Source organism: Callorhinus ursinus, unplaced genomic scaffold (assembly GCF_003265705.2).
Source record: "Callorhinus ursinus isolate GAN/ISIS: 27379988/994484 unplaced genomic scaffold, GSC_fseal_2.0 scaffold22, whole genome shotgun sequence".
Classification (NCBI taxonomy): domain Eukaryota; kingdom Metazoa; phylum Chordata; class Mammalia; order Carnivora; family Otariidae; genus Callorhinus; species Callorhinus ursinus.
The window spans coordinates 27,870,143-27,894,066 of record NW_027397084.1 but is presented as its reverse complement, the minus strand read 5'-3'; the positions used below and the strand labels follow the sequence as shown (position 1 = coordinate 27,894,066).

General features: G+C 43.4%; 1 protein-coding gene across 3 annotated transcripts in view; it reads left to right on the top strand.

Moving 5' to 3' along the window:
- The first annotated feature begins 14,606 nt into the window (after positions 1-14,606).
- The window catches only part of COL12A1 (collagen type XII alpha 1 chain), a 112,226-nt gene continuing 102,908 nt past the window's right edge, over positions 14,607-23,924 (top strand). For 2 of the 3 annotated variants that reach the window (XM_073905230.1, XM_025890779.2), the window contains exons 1-3: positions 14,607-14,720; positions 21,396-21,512; positions 23,664-23,807. In XM_073905230.1, coding sequence (XP_073761331.1) covers positions 14,648-14,720; positions 21,396-21,512; positions 23,664-23,807 — 334 coding nt within the window. In that variant the 5' untranslated portion in view covers positions 14,607-14,647. The remainder of the gene's footprint in view (positions 14,721-21,395; positions 21,513-23,663; positions 23,808-23,924) is intronic. The other variant, XM_073905231.1, reaches the window with a different exon arrangement.

Sequence of the window (23,924 nt, the reverse complement as noted above, 5' to 3'; positions counted from 1 at the left end):
TTTGACTTTTACTCTGTAGCTACCACGTCAATGGTCCCGTCTCTCAGATCCATTTAATCTCTTTTCCTGCCCCTTTAGAACATCCTATGTGCTTTAGAGTAGTAGTCTGTGATACTTTCATAAAATTTCTTCCTACCACAGTCCATCTCAGACCCAGAGAACAAAATTGTGAGGTTTTAGACGTGACTGAGATGTGCCTTCAGTTTGGGGTTGTGTGACATGTCCAAGACTACTCAAATTACATTGTGATGAACAGCTCATCAATCTGAGATGCTAGGAGTCTTCTTAATATCTGAGATCCTTCTGTGACTCTTCCCCTGTGTCTCTAACACAAGCATCGTTTCACAGAAGTTCAGACATACTCATTTATAAAACGCCTACATTTTCCTGGAAATTTTCCTATACTCCCTTTCTATTTATAAACTGCATTTGTTTTGCCTTTTTTGTGTTCCAGCATAATGTTTGTCTATAAAAAAGATGTCATATAATCCTCGCAATGCCCTCCATGATAGGAAAGATGAAATGAAGTTTTAGTGGAGTAAATGACTCACTAGGGAATACACATGTCTATGCCGTGATGTCATCACTGATGATTCCATGGCCCCTTTGTTCTCTGGGGACCTGCTGTTTCCATAGGCAGTCTAGCTCACAGAATGGTTTTGCTTTCAAGTAAAGCAAACCTCAAAATTATGCTAAGTGCAAGGGCCAGAAGTTAATAGGGGTTAAGGAATTTCTGAAGGCAATAGTGCAAAGAAGTTTCCTCTCTTCTTGGCAGCTAGTTCTCGAGACTGAGTGGAATGAGTCAAAATTCTTATTAAGGTCTTATTAAATCTGATGTCAGTAACCAGGATTATTTGGCGCCTTGAATAGGGACTGGCGGAGCTTACTTTTTAGCCACGAACTGCCCAGCCCAGCTCAGCTCAGCCCAGATGTCCGCAGAAGGTGGATATTTACCACTGTATTGCTATTTATCAGTGATAGAGTCTGCGGCTCATTTCCTATCTTTCTCTTCTCTCTTTCTTCCATAATAATGGAACCTCAGAGTTTTAGATGGGCCCCTGGGTGGCCAGAATAAACTACGTTGTCAAGCCTCCTTTGCAGCTAGATGTGGCTACATGACTAAGTTCTGACCAAAGAAATATAATCACAGTCATCCAAAAGCAGCTTGTGGGAATCTTCCTCTGAAGACAACAAAGATTCCTGTGTGACCACCATTCCCCACTTTTTTTGTTGTCCTTTGCTTTTTTCCTTTTGGCTAAAATTTGTGTGTCATACCTTAGGTCAGAACAGCCATCTTGGGCCATGTGGTACCTTTAGAGAGAGGCCTCACTGGTGGACACTAAGATGATGGGAACCTGCATGTCTGAGGACATCATGGAACTGCCACTGTCTTACCTGTGGACTGCTCACCTCTTGACTTGCAGGAGTGTTTTCATCCCCATTAGCTCTGTCCCCTGTTGCTAGCAGCAGAACCCTTCTGAGGCAACAGAGCACCAGCTGTGGACGCTTTGAGGAGAGGTGAGATTGGAAGGGGGGGTGGCGATGTTCTCATGGATTCCCAAAGGTGGTCTCAGGAAGGAAGGAGACACTGCCTGTGGTAGGACGCGAGGCCAGTGGGGCGGGTCGGTCCTTCCACCTGCACTCAGACCGCATAGCAACTGCCCTGGTGTTGCTTCAGCATCTGCAGCAAGCAGTCCTCAAAGCTGCCCCCGTTCTTGCCTGCTCTGGAGCAGCAACTAATGGTTCTGAGGCACCTGGTCTCCTTATTAGCAGCTCTGTCAGCTGTGCTGGTAAGCACTAGGTGGGCCAGGCACATCTAGATGCATCCATCACTGCCTATTGGTGGCAGTTTTGTGTTGCTTTAACTTTCAAAAATTTCGGATGCAGATATCCTGTGACGGTGGCATGCTTCCACTTCCAATCCCATTCTTGGGGGAGTGCGGCAATGAGTTCCAACATGTTTTGCAAAATGAATGACATGCCCAAGAATAATGGAAAGAAGACCAACCAGGTGCTGGCACCTGGATTCTAGTCCTGGCACCAATGATAGAAACATGACATTGAGCAGGTTCCTGAGCGGCTCTGGTTCTCAGGTTTTGTAAATGTGAAATGGTGCACAGGGTTACGTGATTTCTTTCTTTTATTTTTTTTTAAGATTTTATTTATTTATTTGACAGAGATAGAGAGTACAGGCAGGGGGAGTGGCAGGCAGAGGGAGAAGCAGGCTCCCCACTGAGCAGGGAGCCCGATGAGGGGCTTGATCCCAGGACCCTGGGATCATGACCTGAGCCAAAGGCAGACGCTTAACGAACTGAGCCACCCAGGTGCCCCAAGTGTTACATAATTTCGAAGACCCTTTTTGGTCTTACAGTCTGCTGGTTGTCCCTCATCCTTTCTCTCTTTCTTCCATAAGAATAGAACTTCCGAGTTCCGTTATCATTCCGATAATTTCTATCACCATTAGATAGATGAGGCCTACCATACAATTTTATTTCTATCTCTGAAAGTATTCAACTCACCTATGTAATATATGTATAGTAAAACATACTACAGTCTTTTCGTTGGAAATGGAAGAAATAAAGCAAATTTGCCCTTATCTTCGGTCTTATATTAGTAAGAACAAGAAATAAAGAGCATTTTTGAGTGTCTTTTGGCAAATGAAACTGGACCATGTTTTCGTCTGATTTCATCTTTAAAGCCAATGACAACAATGAAGCCGATTGTCTCCAGGTATCACCTGGAAGGCGTAGTTGTGGAAGCTTGGGAAGCAGGTGGGGATGGGTTTGATTCTGGCAGCCCCACTATAGGCTCTATGGCCCTGGCCAATCAACTTTCCCTAAGTTTGCTGGTTTCCTCAAAATAATTTTCCAACTACTGCTGGCAACACCGAACCCAAATTTAAACACTTCCTTGGTGCGCTGCTTTGGGGACCAGCCCTACAGGTGATTGGCCCCCCTGATCTGCCAGTACTGGATGACCTGTTTAATCTTTGGGTAGTAGTTGGGTTCTCAGCCTGCCTTGGCAGAGACTTCATGAATAGCCAAGGGGCTTGGCTTAGATTAGCAGGTGTCAACCCTCACAGGCCATCAGAATTATCCAGGCATCTTCAAAAATGTACAGATGCCCATGCCCCACTATGGAGAACAGATTTGATTGTTCTAAATGTGGTGCTCAGACATCGGTACAGGACTTTTTCAGACTCATTAAGTGATTATTTTGTGCAAGTAGGCTCGAGACCCATTGGCTTAGATCTCCTATAGTCACCTTAAGCCCCATGGTAGGGTGGCAGGGCAGAAGTGGGAGGAATATCCCAAGCCAATCACAGAGCCCACACGATAGCCATATTGTGAAAGCCCATTATTTATTTGCTGAAATCCTCACCTTAGCTCCAGTGTAGACATGGGAATGAGCATCACACATTGGTAGAAAATGCAAGACCAGACCTCTCAACTTCATCTTCATAGGTAGCAATAAAAATAGTAAAGGCACAAGACTTCATTTCAAAAGAGTGTTAATAAAAACATAACCTCAACACTTGGTTCCCTACCTCTGTGTTGTGGGCATGGCCCTAAGTGTTCCTAATGTCAGAGATCAGAATCTTTTATTTTGGCGGCAGTTAGTGGTTCTGTTCAAAGCTATTGCTACCAAGAAAAAAACCAAAAATATACGAAAAGAAGCCATTCAATAAATAAAACTACACTTAAAAACCTAGACCATGTGTGAAAGTTTGAAATGATTTCTCAATTTAAACAATGAGTGAGGACTTTATGTACGTTCAGTCTGATGAGTCCAGCACTTGGGCAGCATAGACAGGGGGAGGATGTAGAAAATTGTTTAAGCATTTCCCAGATGCTTTTTGTATCACATGCAGGGTTATGTATTCAGCCACCCATGAACAAGCTTGCAGGAGAGCCAAGGAACTACAATGCCATCGTTTTCCCTTTGGATAACTAGCTGCCTGTCACACGGAGTGCAACTGTGACTCTTCAGTAGTTTTTCACACTTTGCAAAATTCTGGCAAAAAAGGGAAGGATGCATTTCTCCCTCTTAAAAAAATCTGTATTGAAATCTGAGATATTATTTATATTTTATATAAACATATTAATAAAATGTAGTAGAAAGTTCCTCCAAACTTTCCTTGTTAGGAAAAAATAAACCCTCCAGGGATTTTGGTCATATGTAAGGCCATTTTGTCATGTTCTCTCTTTCTCTCTCTCTTTTTTTAAGATTTTATTTATTTATTTGAGAGAGAGAGAGAGCACAAGCAGGGGGAGCGGCAGAAGGAGAGGGAGAAGCAGACTCCCTACTGAGCAGGGAGGGGGGGCCCCCCTCCCGCCCAATGTGGGGGACAGGGCTCAGGGCTCGATTCCAGGATGGGCTCCATCCCAGGATCCTGGGATCATGACCTGAGCCAAAGGCAGACACTTAACTGACTAAGCCACCCAGATGCCCCTTGTCATGTTCTCTTAAAACCAACTTGCCTGTCCCACTTCCTAATTTTCCCCATGGCACATCATTCTTTCAGTCATCTGATTTTGCTCAATCATTTTAAGATATTTTCCCATCCTGACTTCCTAACACCACTCATCTTCCTCTTCGCATGCCACCTGTTGTGAGCGCCACAAGACAGACCCTCTGAGTCTCTCACCTGGACTCTGGCCCCCCTCTCCCTGTCTCCTTGCTTGCAGGCTGTCTTCTCAGCAAGTTACTGTGAGCCCCATTGCCAGGTTAGATTTTTTACAACAAGATTTTTATAATTCTTTTGTGTAACAAGCATTCATTTTAATATACCATGAAAGACCGTGAACTCAGATATCAGAGAGCTGAGTTCAGATCTGAGTTCCAAAATTAACTAGTAAATCACTTGACTCCTCTGAGCCTCAATTCCTTATCTATTAGCATAGAGATAAGAATTAAATATCGTGGACTGATATACGTAAAATGCTTCGTGCAGTGTTTGGAATACACCCTGTCAATTATTTGCTCAGTAATTATTATATGTGAAGGAGTAAACTCCAGAACCGCAGCCACTTCCAAGCTCTAATACTATTCCATTGTGTTCACAAACTTTCTGCTAAAACAACTCTGCTTTATTTATTGCCCAAGACATTTCCTGTCCCTTTGCATTTTTTCAACTTCTCATTTTGAATCTTGGGCTTAGGATGTTAACTGCTAGTCCTTTAACGTCTTCCTCCTCCAGAAATTCTTCAGGGACCGCTTCAGCATACACTGCCTTCTCCCTTCCATGAACTTGCAGCAATTCCTAGTGTGGGGAGACATGTCTTCATGGGTCCCTCATGCTTCTTATGTCTTGTGAGCAGGGGCACTTATTGCTTTTGCTTCAGAGGATCCTTCTACGGTGTTTGTATATTCCCGCCGGAGAATACAGAGGTAATTTCTCCCTGCGGGGCAAAGGGCAAGTTTGTTTACTGTTGAGTGTAACAAAGGGAATGCCCCCTTTCAGGGCAGAAGTCAGGCAGGCTCATTGCCCTCGGAAAAGACGTGGGTTCCCCAAGCTCAGTTCTCTTCCTATAATGCAACCGGCTGTGTACCTAAGGGTCACTGGGTCTTCTTTGCATTAGCCTGGGGGTCGGGTGCAAATGATGATCCTCCAGCTGCTGTGCTTGCTGTCGGTCACAGTCCTTTGGGTTCCTGCCAGCATCCGTGAATCTGTAGTATTGTTAACTTAGCCTGCAAGTAGGATACCATTTTGGGTCCTAGAATAGTTCTTGACAACTATTACTGTTATTGTTATTATTTGGTTGCTATGGCTCCGAAATATTTTTTCGTAACAATCTCCTCTTTCCCCCCCTTTTTTCTTGTCATGGGTCCGTGGAGAGACTGATTTATAGAGCAACAGGTTTGTGGGGAAATTGCTTTTTTTTTCCCTGCAGAATGTTCTGAATCATGGGTTGAGTTGATTGCTTCCTGCGATGTCATTTGTCTTGGTTCTGTATACCATGATTTCCCCCCAAATTATTTTTCATGTTACACACTGTCTCCAGACCTCTCTTGAATCATTTGACTTTATGTTTATTTCTGGCCTTTGTTACTATATTTATGTTTTTTTATGGATAGGATCTCTTTTGATTTGTCTTTAAAAAAAAAATTCCCCTACAGTTTCTAGTGAATATCATGATGAGAGCCACAGCGTTTTCTGAATGAATGCTCAAGATAGAAACGATTAAAGGAGTCTAGTCAGATAATGGCCATCCTTTCCCTCTTTTCCACCAGAGGGCGCATTCCATTTCACCTTAGATTTAGGAACATTTCAAAGTCTGGGATTTGGTCTGCTTTGAATACCTGGGTGTCTGTGCTTCATAAATGTAACTGAATGAAGTGGTAAGTGTATAAAATGCTTTCTTAAGTGAAGACTTAGTCTGGTTACACTTTAACTTACACTGGAGCTCCAACTGGGGCCAATGAAACCTATGATTTCATCACTGTTTCATTTCAGTCTACTAGATAGTGAGTTTGAAGGCCAAGACCAAATCCTGAAAAATGGGTTCCTATGATTTTTCACATTTTCCTGCAACCTGAAAGTTTATGTCAGTGCACACATACCAACTGTCTACACACAGAGCAGTGGTCTGACTAGAAATTCTGGACCTTGTGCTACTTTGAGGGTTATAAAATAAATAGATTCCAAGTCCCGAGGTGGTAAAGATGACTTGATCATTATTGAATCTGATAGAAATGAAGTGACAAAGGGTTGCTTTCTTAACTCGGAAATGAATTTACTTCCTTGTATCTTTCACAGTTTCTCAAGGTTGGAGCTAACTGTAATCAACTCCCACCAGCATTGGACTTTTATTAAATTTGGAGGGTTCATCCTAAGAAGATACTGTATGAGGATGCAGGTTTTTTTTTAGGTTTCATAGCTCTCCATGCAACAACAACTTTTGAGGTCACGTGCGGTTTGAGCTAAACCACCTTGGGGAGGAGATTAAATATGATGCACTTACTGTTTTCTGCTCCAAAGTTGCTCCCATTCTGACAGGGAGAGATTGTTTCAGGACAAGTGAAAGGTGTGGAGGAGATACACACAAAGCTTGTAGACTTCATGAAAGTAGTTCTTTGTGAAGAAGCAGAGACTGTCGAGAAGGCAGGAGTGCAGAATGTCCCCTCTTCCTTCCTTTAGGGATGGCTTTGGTCTCTGGATTCTTCAGCTTTGCTAGTACAGACAGGGAAGTTTCCACGGCTTCTCATTTTTATTTCATTTTTTAAAAAGATTTTATTTATTTATTTGTGACAAAGAGAGAGAGCGCGCACAGACAAATAAGGAGAGTGGCAGCCAGAAGGAGAAGCAGGCTCCCCGCTGAGCAGGGAGCCCAATGTGGGACTGGATTGCAGGACCTGAGCTGAAGGCAGCCGCTTAACCGACTGAGCCACCCAGGCATCCCTCATTGCTTCTCATTTTTAATGTTAAAACATTTCGAAGCCATAAACTCTTCAGAGATGTGAGGGGGCCATTGAAGTTGCCTCAGGTGACCCAGCTCTTCCTTGACAGAGTTTCCAAGGCAAGGCCTCATCTTAATTATCTTCATATCCAGGGCTCTGAGCTTGTCACTGTATGGGCACATGGAAGGTGCTCATTAAGTGCATTTCGACTTAGTGCACAGGCTTTTAAAGGAGAGGATTCAGATACACCGTTTTTGATGTGACTTCTTGACTCTTCAGATACACTGCCTCTCTGCTCCTGAGACTTAGTGTAGCTAGAGTACCGCCTCCTCTCTTCACACCCTTACTCAGAGGGCTTGTGAGGGCTTTCTTCACCCAAGACCGTTCAAGTCCACTCTGGGTACAGCCCACACACAGCCCCCAGAACCGGACAAACAGCACACATTCAGCCCGGGTTCCTCTTCCCCTCCCCACTAGGTACCTCAGCAAGCACCCTCACCTGTACCAGGAACGCTGGCTAGGTTAACCACAAGCAAACCAATGAGGAGGCCGCTTTTGCCTTTTTATAAATTAGGGAAGCCCCTGTAATCTGAACTCCTTCCTGAAAAATAGCACCTCTTCCTTTGTTTACCCCTGACCGGAAGCTTGTCCAGCTTTGGGGCAAGAATTTCCATAGGTGGTTAGTTAACGGGCACAAAGAAAGCTTATACCACCTCCTCACTTGTTCTGCCATCTTGTCGGCTTAGTCATTCCTGGGAATCAGACAGATGAATGACACATTTTTCAAAAACTCGCTGAAAACTCTCAACTTCTGGCTCTACATTGTGTAACTTTGACCTCCAGCTCCAGTGCTTGCGCTGACCGCTAGATCGCGCTGTCGGACAAGGAATCCGAAGCTCCGGAACCGCCGGGAACCCCGGAGTCGGAGGGAGAAGAGGTGGGAGCAGAAGACAGGGAGAGTGAGAAGAGGGAGATCCCGGGGTATAACCTGAGGACGAAAAGCCACAGAAAACAACCAAACTGAAAATTCAACCAGCTCTGCCTCAGTCGATAAATATCAATTTGTAGCAAACATGAATGGATTCCAAGGGTGTAAACAGGACGCATTACAAAAGGACAGATTGGAAGAGCATTTACGCGTTTTGTTTTGTTTTGGTTTGTTTTGGTTTGGTTTTTGTTTTGTTTTGTTTTGTTTTGTTTTGTTTTACCCATTTGTTCACTTACCGTGCTAGAAGTCTAGCTTGCGTAAGAGCCCCCGGAGGCCAAACCTTGCAGATGTCGTGCTGGAAGGCCCCTGAGGCGCTCCTTTGGATATCCTTGAGTTGCACTCCTGTCCCCTGGGAATGGGTGTGCTTGCATCAGCTTGTGGATGTTTGTCTGTGTAGTCCCCAAACCAGTGTCCCTTCTTTCCTCTTCCTCTCATCCTACTTTGGAAGCATTGCGGAGAGATCCTTTTTTTTTTTCGAGGGACAGAGGGTGTTTTGAGGCCGGTGGCTTTGTTACAGACCTTTGCAGCAAATACATTGCAAATGCGTTAAACCTGTCTGTGAGCGACAATGCCTTAAGAGAGGATGGCTACGGGGGTCCCCTGGACGCGACTCTGCGTTGGAGAGCGGCATTAAGTGAGGGTTCCTGGGGGCCTCCCGCCCCAGGAAGAGGCACCCGTCAGCTCCGTGGCGGGTGACTGGCGGCTCAGCTCCCGGGCTGATTGATACATGTGCAGCTCTGAGTCAAAGCAACAACAGAGAACTCTTTTCAAACCAGTAATATCAACACCCAGAGTTACACTGCTTCCCAGTCAACAACTTAGCCATCACAAATTATAAACAACAAAAAGTACGTAAAGAAAAACACGCGCGCGCACACATGCACACATACACACACACCTGGACGAAATGCAAACCCTAGCCAGCTTTGGCTGGCCTGCAAGGCAACAGTTTTCCTTTTCTAAACGGTGGGTGTCGGTTTCCCAAGGGGCGTCCCTGGCGGTTCCAGGCCGCTGCGCGGGCCAGGGCGTCTTCAGGGCGCGGCGCAGCGCGACCGGGTGTCCGGCCAGCGGCTGCCGGGACTTATCTACCTCTCGGCTCTGTCCTTGACTCCGCCACCAGCCCACGTGCGTCTGTAATAAGGAATTTGAGTGAGGGTGCGGGTGGAGGGCTGGCCCGCGGGCGAAGGCTAGCTCTCCACTGGCTGGGGATAAGAGCTCAGTGGTACCCGGCTGATGACCTCGTTCTGCGTTGTGCACGTCGGGTTATTCACGAGCAGGATGCGCTCCCGCCTTGGGGGTTTGTGCTGAACACCCGGGTTGTGAGGGTTTGTGGGGGCGGGGGGAGACTGTGCACTGTGCGCGTGTGTGGGCTCTTTGTGAGAGCTGCCCAGCTGGACTTCGAGTGGGCCGTGTGTACTCAGGGAATGTGCAGAGGTGGAGATTCCCATTTTTTCCTGTTCTTTCCCTCCAGTTTTCTCTCTGGCTTCCTCTGGCTTTCACTGGAGGCAGCTGTGAGTGGGGCAGAGTGGAGTGGGGGCGGGGGAGGGCGCTCAGCAAGTTCTTGTCATTCTAAAGGCAAGTTCAGAGGACATCGCGCCTGTTGGAGGGAAGGCCAAATTTGCAGACGTCAGATCAAACAGGGAAAGAGGTTTACATTAGCGACAAAAACTCCGCTTTTACTATTGAGGGCGGTCAATTCCAGGAGCACAGCTCCTGCGTTCGCCTCGGAGCCCTCTCCTCCATTCGGGTTGCTCAACCTTGCGGGGTTAACCTCCCGACGTCAAGAGGCCAAAAGTGCAGAGCTTGTGCTGAGGGCACAGACGTGGGTAATCTGAACCTCTCCTGGAGCGTTTTTCTGATGCCACCGTGTACGAGCCCCGCGCTTCCTCCCGTGCGCCTGGCACCGTTTGGCAACCCTGAGTGCCAGGCTCCCTGCTCAGGCCAAGGCGGTGAGGCCGGGGAGGGGGGAGCGGTAGAAAGGAGAAGATGCTGGCAGAATGTCAGCCCCCATTTGGCCTCCATCTCTTTGGCAACTGGGGAAACATAATTTCATTCGTCTTCTTGACCCCGCGGGGTTTTAAGGGCAAAGTTTTTGGTCCAAAGCCTCCGCCCGGGGGTCAGCGTATGCTCACGGTCTCTCCCGTGATTGCAACTGGTTCTCGAGCTGCTTCTTGTTCTGCGAATCCCTAGGTTTCATTGCGTCCCTCGCCCTCTCTCTTGGCTCAAATTAAGCCTCTCAGTTCCGTCCCAAAGCATCGGGGAAGCAAGACAGGACTGGGAAAGCCATCCCGTCGTTGAGCCCAGCGCGGACTGCTATACGGGTTTCCAATCGCCGCTCGGAGATTGAAAAAGACAGAAGGCGCGCCGCGTGCACAGACAGTTAGTTAATGGAAACCCTGTAAATCGGTTTTAAGTGCACCCAGGACGGAGGGGGAGGAAAGTGTAGGTGGTGAAGATGGGGGATGGGGCGAGGGTGGAGTGGGGTCGGTCACACATTCTTGCAGTCCTGAATATAAGACAGTCGCTTCCCTCCCTCCCATTGTTCTTAATTTAGAAAAATAAATTCATTAAAGAAAATCGCAAGGGTAGGGAAACCCGAGCTCTCCAGCACGCCCCAAGCGGAGGAGTGCGCGGCTTCCCTTGGCAGCGAACCCGACTGCGGCTGTCCCCCTCCTCGCTTCCTCCTCCTCCTCCTCCCTGCATCCCTCCCCCCTCCCCGGCGGGGCACTGCTACTACGGGGATCGCCACCTCACGCCGAAGGAATGCTGGAAGTATGCACACGTTCCCAAAAGTAGACCTCCTTCACCGCCGGAGGAGCATACATCACCCCGTGGCAGCCGTCCACCTTCTCAGGCGTTTCGTAACCGAGTAAACTGAGAGCTGGGAACAGCCCTCTATTAAGTAGCCGGCGGCGCGGAGCCTCTTCTCACTCGACGAAGGCGAGCCGTCGCAGACGCGTCCGCGCGCGGGCAGCTGCGGTCCCGGGCAGTCTCTGCGGGCTCTGCCGCGTCTGCCGCTTCTCCCGGGATCCTCATCCTCTTTGACTCCTCGGGGGCCCTGCCGCTGCCCACCTCCCGGCAGCCGCCAGGTGCTCCTCGAGCGCAGCGCCAATTGCCTGGGCGCACGGGGGTCACACCGAGCCCCGGCTTCTACGAAGCCGGGAAGCCGCTGTCGCCGCCGCTACCTCGGTCACCACCGCCTCAGGTCGGTCCGGCTTCTAGCCATTTTCCCTAACCCCGTACCTCACAAAGCTAACTAGGGAAACTTGCTTCTAGCCTGTTCCCTAAGCCCTTAAGGGTCTCAGGCAAGAACCGTTTGGACTCGTAAGAGTGGAGCTGTGCCCGAGATTTGCCGGGTATCCTGGGGTTCTGTGATTCATTTTATCTTTGAGGGAGAAAGAATTGTAGTTTAAGAGCTGTGCAGGGCGGCGGTGTGTGCGTAATGCACCCTGTTCAGTGTTTCTGTTTGTAGAGAAATTTCATCTATAGATGCTGTCGATTTCAATGAAGGGTGCCCCGGTTCTGTGGTCACCTCGTTATCTCTTGGCGGTAGCTTTCCCGGGGGTGCGGTGGTGCAGCCTCGGCGCTGGGAAGGTATTTTAGTGACGCACGGTGAGGAATTCTTTGGAGGGCCGTCTGAGTGCTCTGCAGCTCGTCGAAGCTGCGCGGGTGTGTGGCATCTTGAGGCAGATTCCTAGTCGAGTGTTCTGGCTCCTTTGCTTTTCAAAGCATCTGAGATGGTGGGTTAATCCAGTTCTAGGGGACTCATCCTTGGCCGACTTTCTCAACTTCTGGAGAAAGCTCCCCCTCCCGACCTCTTCCCGAATGCATTGGTCGAGGCCCTACTTGGGGTCCGTGCAACCTTTAAAGTAGTTTCCATCCCAAATCCCACATAGTGGGAGAGAGATCAGAGATTTTGGGGCGCCGGGCTCATTTATGGAGCGGAGATGCGAAGCCAGGGAGCAAAAGAGGTACCCCAAGTCGAGTATCCTTAGGGAAAGGTGACCCATTCAGGGCGTTCCAGGACCCTTTCCCCCGTCCCCCTCCCGCCTCAGCCTGGACTATGTAACCTAAAGTATGTGGGAGCACTGGGGAAGGATGGAGCAAGGAAGGAAAAGAGCGCTAAACTCGCCCTTGGCTAACTAATGTCAAGGTCGCAATGGGTAAAAGAGGAGGTAGATGACTTGCAAAGGATCTGGAGGAACCCCGCGGGGTGGCGGGGCGGAAGTGTAATTTTCTTTTTTAACTGGACGCAGGAGTTGAAGAATTGGTCTTTTCCAGCGCGGTGGGGGAGGGGGCAAGTTGGTGGAAGGAGACCAATCCCTTAAGACCTCCCCCCCACCCGCTCCTCCGCAACTGACTCATTTTCATTCATGAGGGTGAAGGAATCCTTCCTGACACGTAGGAGCGGCCGTTTTCAGACATTTATGTCTGAGAATGTTCAATGAAGCATTGAGCTAAGTAGTCACATAAATGTTTTGGCTAAAAGGAGAGAATTTTTTTTTTTTTTTTTTTTTTTAACATATGGACGGAATGACTGGCGGGCTGGTAGAACTGACTGTAGGTTCCGATTTCCCAACGCAACATGATTCATTCTTGCCGCTGAGTCAGGCAGCCAATAGGTGGCGCTCTAGAACCAGACAAAAGAACTTCCACGATTAAGGTTTTTTGTGAAGAGTTCAGGGTTTAAGAAAAAAAAAAGGCTGCACAGAACTTTTTGATGCGTCGATTGTCAGCCTTTAACTTTTCACGAGCACGACTGCCAACTGAGTTGGAAATTACTGTAGCAAAGTTAAGGCCAGCTGATGGGAACAATGGGCCAGTCTCACCTCCTGCTTTTCACTGATGGTAGAAAAGGGTTAGAAATGTCAAACAGCTGTTAATTAGGAAGAAAGAAATCGCTGGAGCCCTTGAATCTTCAGAGCAGCGCCAACATTTTAATCTTGGCTTCATAAAAAGGAGCTCTGGGCAATTTGGCACGCCTGCTCATCAGACGTTTAAAATGCAATTTACACTCAGGCTGAGGAAAGATGCCCTAATACATTGTGCCAATAATTTGGAAGGGCATGGTTGGAGCTTGTCAGTTTCTTTTCTCAAAGAGGGCTCGACCTTTGGCTCATTTTTGGATTCCCAAGCAGGACTTCGTTTTTCAAGCGGCCTCGTCTGTTGCCTTACAATAATTTATGTACTTCACAGTCAACTCTCTTTTTATGTTTTGCCTCTGGCAGCTTCCCAGTTCAGTTCATTGCTAGTAGCTTTTGTCTCTGTATTAGACCTTAAAATATTTTAGAAGATTCCCTTCTGCCAACATAGATTAAGCACCTACTGTGTGCTGGGAGTCACAAAAGATGGATAAGACTCTTTGTCTTTAAGGAATTAATAACCTAGTTACAGAATCAGGAAAAATCAGAATAGAACATATTCTCCTGTGGAGCGTATATACCTGTAATCTTTTGGAATCTGTAATCTTCTGTAATAAGTGAAGTGAAAATATGTTAAATGAAAATATTACTACTGAGAATTTTTATAAAAAATATCTTGGGAAAACAGACAAGAGTGTTTTTTTGTCTCTTCTATGACTTGTCCTTTTCTAATTATGTATCTTAGAGTTGTTTTCCCCTCATCTTGGGTAAAGGATTTATCAGCTGTGAAGACAAAGCAGCTAGCAGTCGGGTCAGGTTTCAGCTGGGCCTTACATATTTCTGTATAATCCATTTCAGACCTTAAAGAGCTGCATATTTGTAGGCAGAACAAAATGAAGAAAAAAAGTAAAAGAGGTTTATTATACTTTTCCAAATTACCCTGAGACCACTAAAGTACAGTTACCTAAAGAGTTCAGCAGCTAGGAAAAAGCTGAGGGCCAAATAAAATCCCCAGCTGGAAGAGACATTTAGTTGAGTCAGGGATAAAATGACCTCTGAATTAGCCATCACCAAGGCAGGATGAAGTCATGTGGGGCCGGGTAGGGGATGCAAAGCAGGACCAACCTCCCGGAAAACAGGACCCTCTTTAAACTAGAAATCCCTCTTAGTGCCATGATTAAACTGCAGTAGATGACCTTGACTTCCACTGCTCCACAATAGGCCCATTATATGCTGGGCTGGGCCCTGCGGTTATTAAGGCAGATCTGGTCGGGTCCTGGCCTGGGTGCAGGCTCCAGTTCTAACCTGGTTCCCGGCCTGCCCGGACCCGGTTCTGATACGGTCACTGCTTCCTCCCGCAGATCCCTTCATGCGGCTTTGAGCTTGGAGGCCGAGCATGCGGACCAGGCTTCCCCCAGCGCTTGCCGCCCTGGGCGCGGCCCTGCTCCTGTCTTCCATTGAGGCAGAAGGTAAATTGCTCTTCCTTCCCCCTCCCTCGGTGACAATGTAGAATTCTAGAAAGGACAAAACAAACGATCTTGCCACTATTGCTTGCTCTGTTTTCCCTGTACTGCGTGTTTCCTCCGGATGTTTCTCTCCTCTAAGAGAAACGCCCCCTTCTCCTGAGGTCTGTCCATGTTCCAGCTCTCAGGTCCAGCTCTTTCGCATTCTGCTTAATCCATTCCGTACAGTGCTGTGTGGTCTCCTTGCGCTTGTCCCTGCGGTGTGCTGTCCACACTGCCACCTACACTGCTGCCTTCCGAGAGGACCAGCCGTCCGGGAGGGGGCGACAGCTGCACCCAGCTCTCCGAACAGGACGCCTCCTGGTGCTACCCGGGAGCCCCGGAGCGCGGGCGCGCTCGCTCGCGTGGCTGTTCACCACCTGGCTCGGGGCTGCGACCTCGGGGACAGCATGAAATAAAGGATTCCAACAGTGCCGGCTCTGCGCCTCTGTGTGTTTTGTGGGGAGCTCAGTCGTTGAGGCGGGCGGTGCAGGCGAACGAGGTGGCTGCCAAACAGCCTAGAGAATGGGTGGCAAGCAGAGATCCGGACCCAGAATGTGTTCTCGTGGCCCAGGGTCACTGCTGTCCCTGTTTGGTTTGCGGGGCTCGGAGGAACGTGGCTCAGGCCCAGCCCCGCGCCGACAGCTTGGGTCTGCGTCAAGGTTTCCAACCCAGGAAGCAAGTGGGCGCCAGGCAAGCCAGGCTCTCTGTCCCTCCCTTCTTCCCTCCCGCATCAGACCTGAGTGGAGTCGGTCCGGGGCTAGGACATGGGTGTCGTGGTCCCCAGGTCTGCAAAACGGCTACGCCCTGTAGAAAATGAAGGACCTTTGCGAGATTTTCCAACCTCACTTTATTCTTTTTGTTGTGTGCCCTCAATACCCTCATTTCTCATTATTTATTTAAAAAGTTATTTCTGTATATTAACCTAGTGAGAGCTTGTGTTCCCTCAAGTTATCATTCGAGACCTGACAAACTAGAGTTATTGTTCTGCAAGGTAAATCGGGTAATACCATAACAGACATCTTAATTTTTTTTTTCCCAATGAAAATGCCCCTGATGGAGTTAAGGGAGGAAAGAAATGCGTGGGGCAGCTGTGGGAATTCTAGAGTGGATGGTACTTTTTTAGAGGTTGTGGGAAAGGAGAGCCGGCTCATTAAGTACTGCGATTTTAAAAAACTTTCTGTTGTGTTTGATTTTCCACTTCAGGAGGGCAGGTACAAAAAAAAAAAAAGAAAAAAAGAAAGAAAGAAAGAAAGAAGATTAGGAAAAACAGAGAGGTTCCAACTTTTGTGGGCTGCTTAGAAAAGTGACAGAAACTTGCTGCTCTTCTTATCTGACCACTCCTGTGTGAATGTAGAGGCTTTTCAGAGAGGCTTCTGTGAAGTAATACTCAGATGAGGTTGCCTTTAATGTTCCTCTCTATGTCGTTGTTAGGAAGGAATTTTATTTGAGGAGCTTCTGGAAGCCCTACTAAAGATATTTTTAGATAATTCACTGAAGTGGCCTATTTATTGCTCATTAAGAAAATACTTATTTGAAAATCAGAAAGATTTGAGAATTCTTAGGAAAAGAATTAGGTTGGAAATGATGTAAGTGGAAAAAATCCATTCTCAATTGGATAATGGCTGGTTAGCAAAGTGCAGTTAAAGAGAACATTTTAACATTGTGTGTCAACTATAGAGCAATAACAAAAAGAAGAGAACATTTTACTGTCTACATTACTGGTTATTTCCGTATTTCTCACATTTTATCTTTTCAATCTGGTGCTTTCCTAAGCTGTGTCTTTCTTGTCTCCCACCTCCTTAGGGTCAGCATTTAATAATTATATTTTAATGAGATTCATTTTTTTGGCCTTATTCCCTAGTTTGCTGCTGTCAAAAAGAAATATATTGTAAGCCACAATAGCAAGCCACATGTGTAACTTAAAATTTTCTGGTTGCCACATTAAAAAAGGAAAAAGAACCAAGAGACATTACTCTTTATAGTATGTTTAACTTAACCCACTCTCTCCACCATGTTATCACTTCAACATGTAATCAATATAAAAATTTCTAGTGCGATATTTTACAGTTTTGTACTAAGTCTTTGAAATTGGGTATGTATTTTACACTTGCAGTGTGTTTCATTTTGAACTGGCCACATTTCAAGTGCTTGACAGCCCCATGTGGCTGGTGGCTTCCATATTGGACAGCACAGCTTGGGTATTCACTACCAACTAAGTGGTCCCACGAGCTTGTGAAGGGCTAAAAAAATTTGTGGCCAAAGCCTTTCTGGGTACAATGGCTGGAAAGAAAATTTCTTGGAAACATTGGGGGGCATTTCAAAATTTCATCTGGTGCCCCTGTTTCCTGCTATGTCATTTTGAACTGAGTTGTAAATTGGCCATAGTTACTTTTTTTTCCCTTTTACAATGTCATGCTTGAACTCTTGAATTCATACTATTTTCCAACCAATTTCTATTTACTTAACTTTTTATATGTTGAAAACAATACCTTTTTCGATATTAATTAAAAGGTTTTGGCATACATTTTTTATCTCCTCTTTTTTATTGTGGTACCACTCTCCTCCTGCTCTTTTCCTTCTATCTGCTTATACAAGGAACTTTATTTTTCATAATATAGTATTTTGTCTTACGGAAATAAGGGTGAAATTGATTTTTTCTGGCCTTTAGTATTTGTCATTTTTAGCTTATTGGCCTTGAACTTGGCCAGTGTTCTGTATGACCCAGAATGTATGAATCATTTTTGGTTCATGTATCATAGAGTATGTTAATTGCCATTTAGAAAACCTAACACTTTGCATTTAAAGGTTAATGGCCAGTGTTACCTGAGAATTAGACACCTTTCTAATTAATCTAGAATTCAAGATGAACATGTCTTGTGAAAAACGGGGTTTTAATTTTAGTAAGTTTGACTTGTATTTATAATTTATGAGAAATAACTGGATATTATCAATTGACCAGTGAGTTGAGGCCATTAAAGACAAGCTTTAATTGTCTTGTGTCTAGGTTAAAAGGCCAGTTAATATATATTTCTATAGTTCTGTGCCTATGTTTATCTGATAATACTGTGTCATAACAGAAATTTTGGACTATAGGGCAAGTTACAGATCATCTATTCTAATTTTCTCATTTGCAAATGGGAAATGAGGAAGAGAGGCTAAATAACTAATGTAGTTACTTCAGGACAAGGTACAGATGAGACCTAGGTTTTCTTGTCTTGCTTTAGTGCTAGTTTGCCTACACTGTGCTTCTTGCTTGAAAACTGGTCAACCATGAAAGAACACATTTTGTAATGTGTACAGAATAATCCATCACTTGCTAGGTCTTGCCAGTTCATCAAGACAATGTTTTGGTATTATGTTTTGCTTTATCTCTAACATACTTTGTATGTTACCAAAACTTATTAGAATATTCACCTATCTGTCCATCTTTCCATCCATCCATTCATCTCTGCACGGTTCGTAAATTTCCTTTTGGTTGACATAATGAAAAAAATTGTCAAATATATATCAAGATAGATACTTTAGATTTAAACGAAGTGTGTAAAGTTAATTTGTCAAATTCTATCTATATCTGAACTGGAAATATCTGAATACTACATATTTATTATTGAACAGGCATCAACTAATTTTTTTTATAAAATAGAAAATATATAGGTATATATTAATAGGCACCTATATACAAATATTGCTTTCTAAAGTTAGTCATTCATTCAAATATTTCTTCTTCTTTACATTGTATGCTTTGGAGTCCAACTATGGGATCAAAGTTTTGCTGCTTGTTAGCTGTATTAATCTCTCTGAATTTCACTGACTCATCTGTGAAACAGGGAAAACAGGGCACATTATGCGGGATTGTTATGAGAAGAAAAAGAGACAATATATAAAGTGACTTGTACTTTGCCTATTGTATAGTAGACCCTCAGAAAATGCTAACTATAATTATCATTCCTAAAAAGCCCCACATCCTGCCAATTTAGGTAAAAAAATGTCACCAGAATGCAGTTTTTATAGCATAGCTTATTGATGAGGAAAAGCATTGTTCCTAAATGGGAGATTAAAACTACTGGAGTTATGAGTACTTAAAATTTTAGTCTTTTCATTATCGGTATTCAGGTTTTTTGACTATATATCTGATTGCAATATTATTTATTTATAATTTGAGTTCTATTTCTCTTGGTTCAGATTCTCATTCTATGCAACTATGGCTCTCTGCAATCATAATCCCTTGTAGATAGCTCATATTGGAAATATTCTGGCATCTGCATTGTCTCAGGGAACATAGACACAGCTTGTGACAAAGCAATGGCAGTTGTGAATTATTTTTATGCAAAAGAAAAGATTTTCAAAATTAACGAAAATATGTTTTGCATTGATTCAAGTTGACATGGGTCCATACTCACACCTGCCTTGTTATCTTTTTTCATGAAACGAACAAGCAAAAACGTATAACTGGAGTGGCAAGCCTGGAAGGTTTTACATGTGATACAGGTGGCAGGAAGGAAAGTGGAGTGGGCTCTCTGGTGCACACATGCTAGTTGGCCATTCTGTCCTGTTTTTGATTCCCAAGTACCACATCTGAGTTTCTATGAACACCTTAAAATCCTCTGAAATGTTAAAGACTTTTCCCAACAGTCAATTTTTCAGTTTTTCTGGAATCCTGGTCATTTGGAAACCAACAAGGTGGGCCGCTGCTGCCCTTCAGCAGTTTTAACCTAATGTCTGCTGCTTCAGGTCAATTTCCCTGCAAGGTTGGTGGTACTGTTTTTCCATGTACTGATTTTTTTTTTAAAAGCATGCTCAGGCCAGTTGTGTCTGCCTTTGCATTAAATTTGTCCTGAGCCATTGCTACTGGAACAATATTTTATAATGATATTCTTAATACCTCTTGTTCTATTAACATTTGTTGCATGCTTGTTATACTAAAAGATGACTCCAGCTAAACCTTGCAATATGACTACAGACAGCAGAATGTTGAATAATTAAACTATGCATGTAGATTAATAGCCTAATCTCACTGCCTGTGTATGGATAGTAAGAAAATAACATTCATTCCATTGCTAGTATATCCAATGAAAAAAAAAAGCCATCTCCTACAGTTGGAAGCAGCAGTTCATCAAAGCAAATGTTTGCTTAATTTGTTTTATTTCCATTAAAATGTGCTATTAATATTACATAAATCCCTAACCCCAGTTAAATTCTGTGACTCATGTCTCAAAGCTACTACTGTATTTCAATTGACCTCTGTGAAAACCTAAAAAGGGATTGTAATCCCTCAAAAGAGATGCAAAGAATCTGACTCACAAGGAATACTTTCAGATTTAAATACCTTAAAAAAAGGATGGCTGAAAGTCATCTTACTTTGTTGACCTACTTCAAGAGTAGTAATTTATAATGCATTGACCATGCACTGACAGTGAGTCAGTACAATGCTGCATGATGAAGCATAAACATTACAGAGAGAATATCATTATAAAATATTTCTGAAACGTCTTTGTGTAATGACTATTGTACATGGAGGCTTTCGTTCATTGTGGGAAACTAAAAACAAGTCAACATTTCATTGACACATGCATGAAGCTGTATAGTTTTGTATGTAAACTACTTCTTTCTGTACTTTTCAGTTATTCCTGTCATTGACTTCTCCAAGTTTTTATGCACAGTCATGTCTTCAGATTGCTGATCCTTCTTCACTGTTTCCTTTAAGTTCTGTAAATAAATGTCCATAAATATATGGTTTGATGTTGTCTTTTCATAATTAACCATCATTTTGTAAAGGACCATACTGGCATTTTAATCTAAAATGCCACTTCTAGTATGGAGTATACCTGCTGCAAAGGAAAATAACAGTGTTGGTTTACACCTTGCAAACATACAGCGTATTGGTGTAAACAGGCAGAATATTAGTTTTATAAACATCTGTATATATACTTTTTATATATTTATAAATTATTGACATCCTTTTTTACTATTTTTGAATATTTGCCCATGTGAATGTGAATATACATTTAAATGTATATTTCCTGTGCAACATAACAGTACTAAATTTCCCATGACTTCTCCCTTTCGTTAAATTTCATCTCTGCACAGATTGAGATTTATCAACAAAAATTATAACAAGACAATGATGCAGAGAATCAAAAACATCAGTGATTCTTTTCCACATTATGGGAAAAAAGTTCTATGTCAGTGTTCTAAATTAACTTCTATGGTTATAAGCAGGTTGTGATTTGGCATGCTTATTCAAAATGCTCTCCGCATGTATTGAGATCCCTTTAATTGTTATGTGAATTGTTTGCATATGTGGTTATTATCTGTGATTTCATTGTATTTGTATGTACTTGTATCCAAATATGTTTCTATTATGCTTGATTTTGCTGGCCATTCTTGGATGACCTAGCAACTCAAGAATCAAGAGTGTTTTGTGCTGTCTTCTGTAATATGTATACTCTCTGATGTTTTGTCATATCTTGTCAGCTTTTAATTTTATTCTTATCCAACAAGATATCTTCTATATTTGTTGGAAACAAATTTATGCAAAGACAATTTTAGTAAGCTTTGCTCGACACAATTCTTTATTGATTAAATTGACCACTTTGTGACATTGGAAAATGTAATTGATATCAACTCTCTCTTTTGCAGTTGACCCACCTTCAGACTTGAATTTTAAAATAATAGATGAAAATACTGTTCATATGTCATGGGCAAGACCAGCTGATCCAATTGTGGGTTACAGAATAACAGTGGACCCTACAACAGGTAAGTTTTGAGATATTGGGGTTTTAAAACAGAGACATCAAAGATGATATAATCCAGTCTTCTCTCCTCCTTCCATTTCATTATGAGAAAGCTGAAGTTTAGAAAACTTTAGGAATTTAGCCAATATCACCAGATATTTGGTGATCTCAGGTCTCCAGGTTTCCAGCCTAGTACTCACTATTATATTTTTGTAGTGTTGAGCTTTATTAAAATGGTTCACTGTGCTAAGCTGCTGTTATTAAAAGTGGAGTTTTTTTTTTTTGCTTGATCAGAATATTGCTGGTAATATTTGATTTTTATAAAATAGAGTTCTCACTTCTTGATATTCTTCTTGAGTTAGTCTTTTCAATATTTAAAGTATCAAGTGATGAAGTGAGTTGTTATGCCTTACCCGGTGTCCGACACATTTCAGTACTCAGGAAACATTATTCTGGAATAATGGTGAGCTGCCATGATGGAAGAGAAGAATTTACTTTGGCTAGGTGGATTCCACAGATCCTAGGCTAAGAGTCTTTGAAAAACAAAACAAAACAAAACAAAACAAAATAAAAAAACACCTTGTTTTGGTTGTTCTCAGGAGTTATCTCTAGTGTTTATGATGTTGCCCAAGGGTGGAAAATTAATCTCTATTGATTAACTTTCAGTTTTAACATGGAATGGAGAAACAACCATTTCCACTAGCACTGGTCAGGTGGTAGGAAGAAGTCTTATCTGGCTGATAGTAGAGAGGGATGGTATCAATATAATTTATCACTACAGCTGTGTTTAAATATTTATGGCCTTTAAAAATACTAATGATTTAAAATGCTAATTTCTCAAGGAATTGGGAAAAAATTTTTTTAATAGGATCTGGGAACTTAAGGGGTCAAGAATTTACTTTTTCTTCTTTGAATTTTTCTCCCCAAATGTACTTGCAGTTAACACATTCATTCATTTCAAAGCAAAAAAGCTGTTGAAAAACAGTTCTATCAGTTTCCATGTGTTGGAAATTATTGACTCCTATACTCCCCGAACTGGCACTGACACCCCCCAACCTGGCAGAGACCCAGTGTCTAGTCTTGCGGGGGCCCTGGATGGTTCTGCATGCTCCACACTTAAACCAGGAGTGTTTCTCAGGGTTTTATTATACTACCTGTTACTTTTCTTGATTATTTCTGTTTTGTTTTTTGTTTTTTAAAGATTATTTACTTATTTAATTGACAGAGAGATGGGCGCCTGGGTGGCTCAGTTGGTTAAGCAACTGCCTTCGGCTTAATTGACAGAGCAAGATCGCGAGAACAGGAACACAAGCAGGGGGAGCGGGAGAGGAAGTAACAGGCTTCCTGCTGAGCAGGGAGCCTGGTGTGGGGCTGGATCCCAGGACCCTGGGATCATGACCTGAGCCAAAGGCAGAGGCGTAATGACTGAGCCACCCAGGCACCCCTTGATTATTTCTGTTTTGATGAAAATTTAATATAATATAAAAATCCTAGCAGGCACTTAGTCCCTAGGAACTACTGTTTCCTGATTGAAGAATGAACATAATCTAGAAGGGAGTACATAGCTGTCAATATATAAGTATATACCTAGTATACTGTATTTTGAAATGTTTGATATCTAGTTAAGTCAGTTCAGAGGACTGTGGCTACCCATTAATGTATGCAACCATTTGAGGATGGAGAATGCATTTCTTCCACACAGACTGCTTCCCACTACAGCTTAATTTTAACCTATGGTGTTTGTTGTTCTTGAGTTGATTTTCATCCCCTATTTGCCTTCCTTCACTCACCTCCAGCACATAATTTAAAATTAAATTATTTTCTGTTTTATGTCTCATTTATGAAATAATTTTGTTACTACCATTCACCTTCAGAAACAATGGGAGATTTTGGTTTGATATTCTGGTATATCTTTATTCCAGAGGAATCCTTGAGTCCTCAAACAAATATTGAATATGATTATCATAAGTAAATGCTATGCCAGTCCATTTGTAGAATTTCAAAGTTTTGGTTTCAGAAGATAGAAGAAGATAATGTTTGGATGTTCTGAAAAAATGTATATATATATTTAATTTTTTAAATTTTGAGTATATCTGGGAATTACATTATATTGTATCATGTTATATGTGAAAGATATTTTTTTGCATTCATATTTTCCTTTCTGTATTTCCAGATGGGCCCACTAAAGAATTTACCCTTGCAGCTAGTACCACTGAAACTTTATTATCAGACCTTATACCTGAAATAGAGTATGTGGTGACAATCACTTCATATGATGAAGTAGAAGAAAGTGTACCTGTTATAGGACAATTAACAAGTAAGCACACATATAAAGTACCTTTATGCCTTTTATTTTGCAGAAGGTTTCTCCAACTTTCAGGTTTAATCTGTTATGCAGAGTTACTTTGTATCAGTATTAACTATTCTTTCTATG